We start from the raw sequence: 2,812 nt of genomic DNA, 5'->3' as shown, positions 1-2,812 counted from the left end.
TTTATTCATGTTATATCAAATTAGTATTGATTAATGTTATTAATGCTCTGTTCATGCGTACCTTCCCATTATAGTTGTTGTTTTTTTTTTCTTGCAAATCTAAGTCTAACGTCTGTGAATATTCAGTTCGTGGTGCGTCGGGGGCCGCGAAAAAAAGCTTTATCGTAAACCTAATTAATCCCTTACTTCCTGTCATATTTTCGCGCTGCGTCTGGGGGCCGCAAAAATTTTAGAAAACAAAATTTTTGTACGTACTTTATAAATAGTCTTTCTCTACAAGGGGGGGGGGGTTATTTTCAGAATATCTGTTGGTTGCGCAGTAATCACTTATTTCATATTTTCTTTTCGTATGATTTAATGCTCACTCACGGCTCGTCCGAGGGCCGTGAATGAATGAAAACTAACGCTTTTACTTATATATATTATACATGAATTGTTTCTGTTAATCCTGTCTTCCTATACAATATACTATGTTAGTATACTAGCTTTATTTTTCTTATATTCTGTATTTCTTCTGTCATTATTATTATTATTATTTTTATTATTATTATTATTATTATTATTATTATTATTATTAACATTATCATTATTATTATTATTATTAATATTAATAATATTACTATCATTATTATTAATATTATTAATATTGATATAACTATCGTTGTTGTACTCTCTTCAGTTAAGTGGTGTACCGCAGGGCAGTATTCTGGGCCCCCTACTGTTAACATTATTTGCTAATGAGCTTCCCGACATCTGTTCTAACGTCAGTACGCACCAATATGCTGACGATTTTTTTATATACGCATCGGGCAGTGTCGAGGAGGTCAGGATGATTGCGGACAGAGTCGGTGCTGTGCTGGGTGCGGTCTCTTCCTGGGCAACGGTTAATGGTCTGGTAATTAATTGCAGTAAGACCAAGGCGGTATGGTTTCCCCCTAGAGCTTACTTGCGCGAAATTCGGGCTTCAGTTGATCCACCTACTCTAATTATGGGCAATGTTCCGCTAGAGTTTTCATCAGAGATTACTGTGCTTGGTGTTGTCCTGGACAGTGAACTTACACTCATAGCTCATTACACTGCGGTTTCCAGGGAGTGCTTTGGCCCATTATCGTGTCTTCGAAGATGCAGAGATTGTTTGCCAGTGGATACTCGGCTGCTGCTTGTCAAGCTGATAGTTTTTCCTCATCTGGAGTACTGCGCGTCTCTTTTCTTGGGCATCTCTGGTGAAATGAGACGCAAGCTTGAACGATGCAAAAACGCTGCACTGCGCTTTGTAGATGGTACGCCCAAGTGGCATCATATCACGCTTGTGCACAAAAAGTACTCGATTCTGAGTCTGGAAGGTAGAATTAAATATGTCACAATTTGACTACTTGTCTCGGTCATGCGCTATAAGGTCCCGGGGTACCTTGATGTCAACATCAATTTTCGAGCTGCTCGTGCTGAGTACTCTGAAAGGTCGTCCGTAACTGACCTTGTAGTTCCCTGGGCCAGAACGGAGTCTTATAGATGCAGCTTTGCGGTGAGAGCGGCGAGAATGTGAAATAATCTACCAGTCAGGCTTCGGAAAAAAGCTGCTTCACCCAACTTCAAGATCGACCTCTTGCAATATTTGGAATCAATAGATTTGCGGCTCAATTGAGGGATGTGATATTACTATTAAATATTTTGTTTATTTATTGCACTCCAGCATTAAATTTTATATTATTTTTATTCAAATTTTATGTTAAATTTATGTATACTTTTTTCTTCTCTTATCTTATTTACTAATATGCACTAGATTAGACACACAGCTTGAATCTCAAACAATGTAAGCGGGCCTGCGTGCCTACTATTTCCGCCAAATGTAAGGCAATGTATTAAGCTTTGGCTATTTAGGACCCTGAGTCCTTAGCCTGAATAAACTATTCAAATTCAAAATTCAAATTCAGTCAATAGCTTACCTTTGCTTTAAAGGTCCAGTGGGGGTGGAGGTTCAGGTGGAGGCCTTATGCGCTTTTCGTTGGGCTCCCACACGTCAATCCTCATTCCCAGCCTTTCCTCTACATTTTGCATTTTAATGTCAATCATTACTAGAGCCCGTAATTCATCGGACCTTCCCTCTAATAAATCATGTATGTTCAGCTCTTCTTGTTTATTTGACTCGGTTAAATTCCTAACATGTTCTTTTTCTTCATGGTTGCAACCGGCAGTATCTACGAGTTGCATTATTTAATCTACCTGTTTTTGTTTCTCTAACTCTTCTTCGTCTTTCGTAAAATTTTTTGTTTTTTTTTCATCACTTCCTATTTCTTCGTTAAATAACCTTATTACTGTTTCCCCCAAGCTTTTGACATTGTCCCTTTCAATGTCTTCTAAGTCCTTCCGATAAATTTCTTCGTAATCTAGCAGCTCTCTTTCCAGAATAGGCACGCATTTATCTCGTCACTTGTATTAATGCATTCTACGACTACTTTTCAATTAATATTTTTGGCTATAAAATTTCTGAACAATGTTCCTTTCTTCGTCTTTTGGAGGGGTATCCAGCCACTTTCTACTTTATTCATACTTTCCTTTATTCGTGTGTAAATTATTTGTCTCGATTTCGAAGGTACTTTAAAGCACTCTGGCTTTAACAGCGGTATCTCTACGTTATCCAATTTAATCATATTCTCGGCGGCGCTTGTCTGGCCCCGGTATTGCTTGAAAATATTCCACCCTATGATTTCTTTCGCGTCAATTGGGAAGTCATAGGGGACGACATGTAATGTGCACTCTAATCCGTGCAACTGAGCCTGTACTGTGCCCAATGTTTTGCTTGCTCCGTGAGTTA

At 38.4% G+C, this 2,812-nt stretch overlaps 1 protein-coding gene across 1 annotated transcript; it reads left to right on the top strand.

Moving 5' to 3' along the window:
• Nucleotides 1-829: 829 nt before the first annotated feature.
• Nucleotides 830-1,369, top strand: LOC149373851 (uncharacterized). The gene has a single exon (XM_089595607.1). The coding sequence runs from the start codon at nt 830-832 to the stop codon at nt 1,367-1,369; it is 540 nt and encodes a 179-aa protein (XP_089451733.1).
• The last annotated feature ends 1,443 nt before the right edge of the window (nt 1,370-2,812 follow it).

The sequence above is a fragment of the Copidosoma floridanum genome, unplaced genomic scaffold (genome assembly GCF_036245765.1).
Source record: "Copidosoma floridanum isolate Cflo_tuat_1 unplaced genomic scaffold, Cflo_Japanese_pri ptg000026l, whole genome shotgun sequence".
NCBI lineage: Eukaryota > Metazoa > Arthropoda > Insecta > Hymenoptera > Encyrtidae > Copidosoma > Copidosoma floridanum.
The sequence above is the reverse complement of the archived record's forward strand: the minus strand, read 5'-3'. Positions and strand labels throughout refer to the sequence as shown.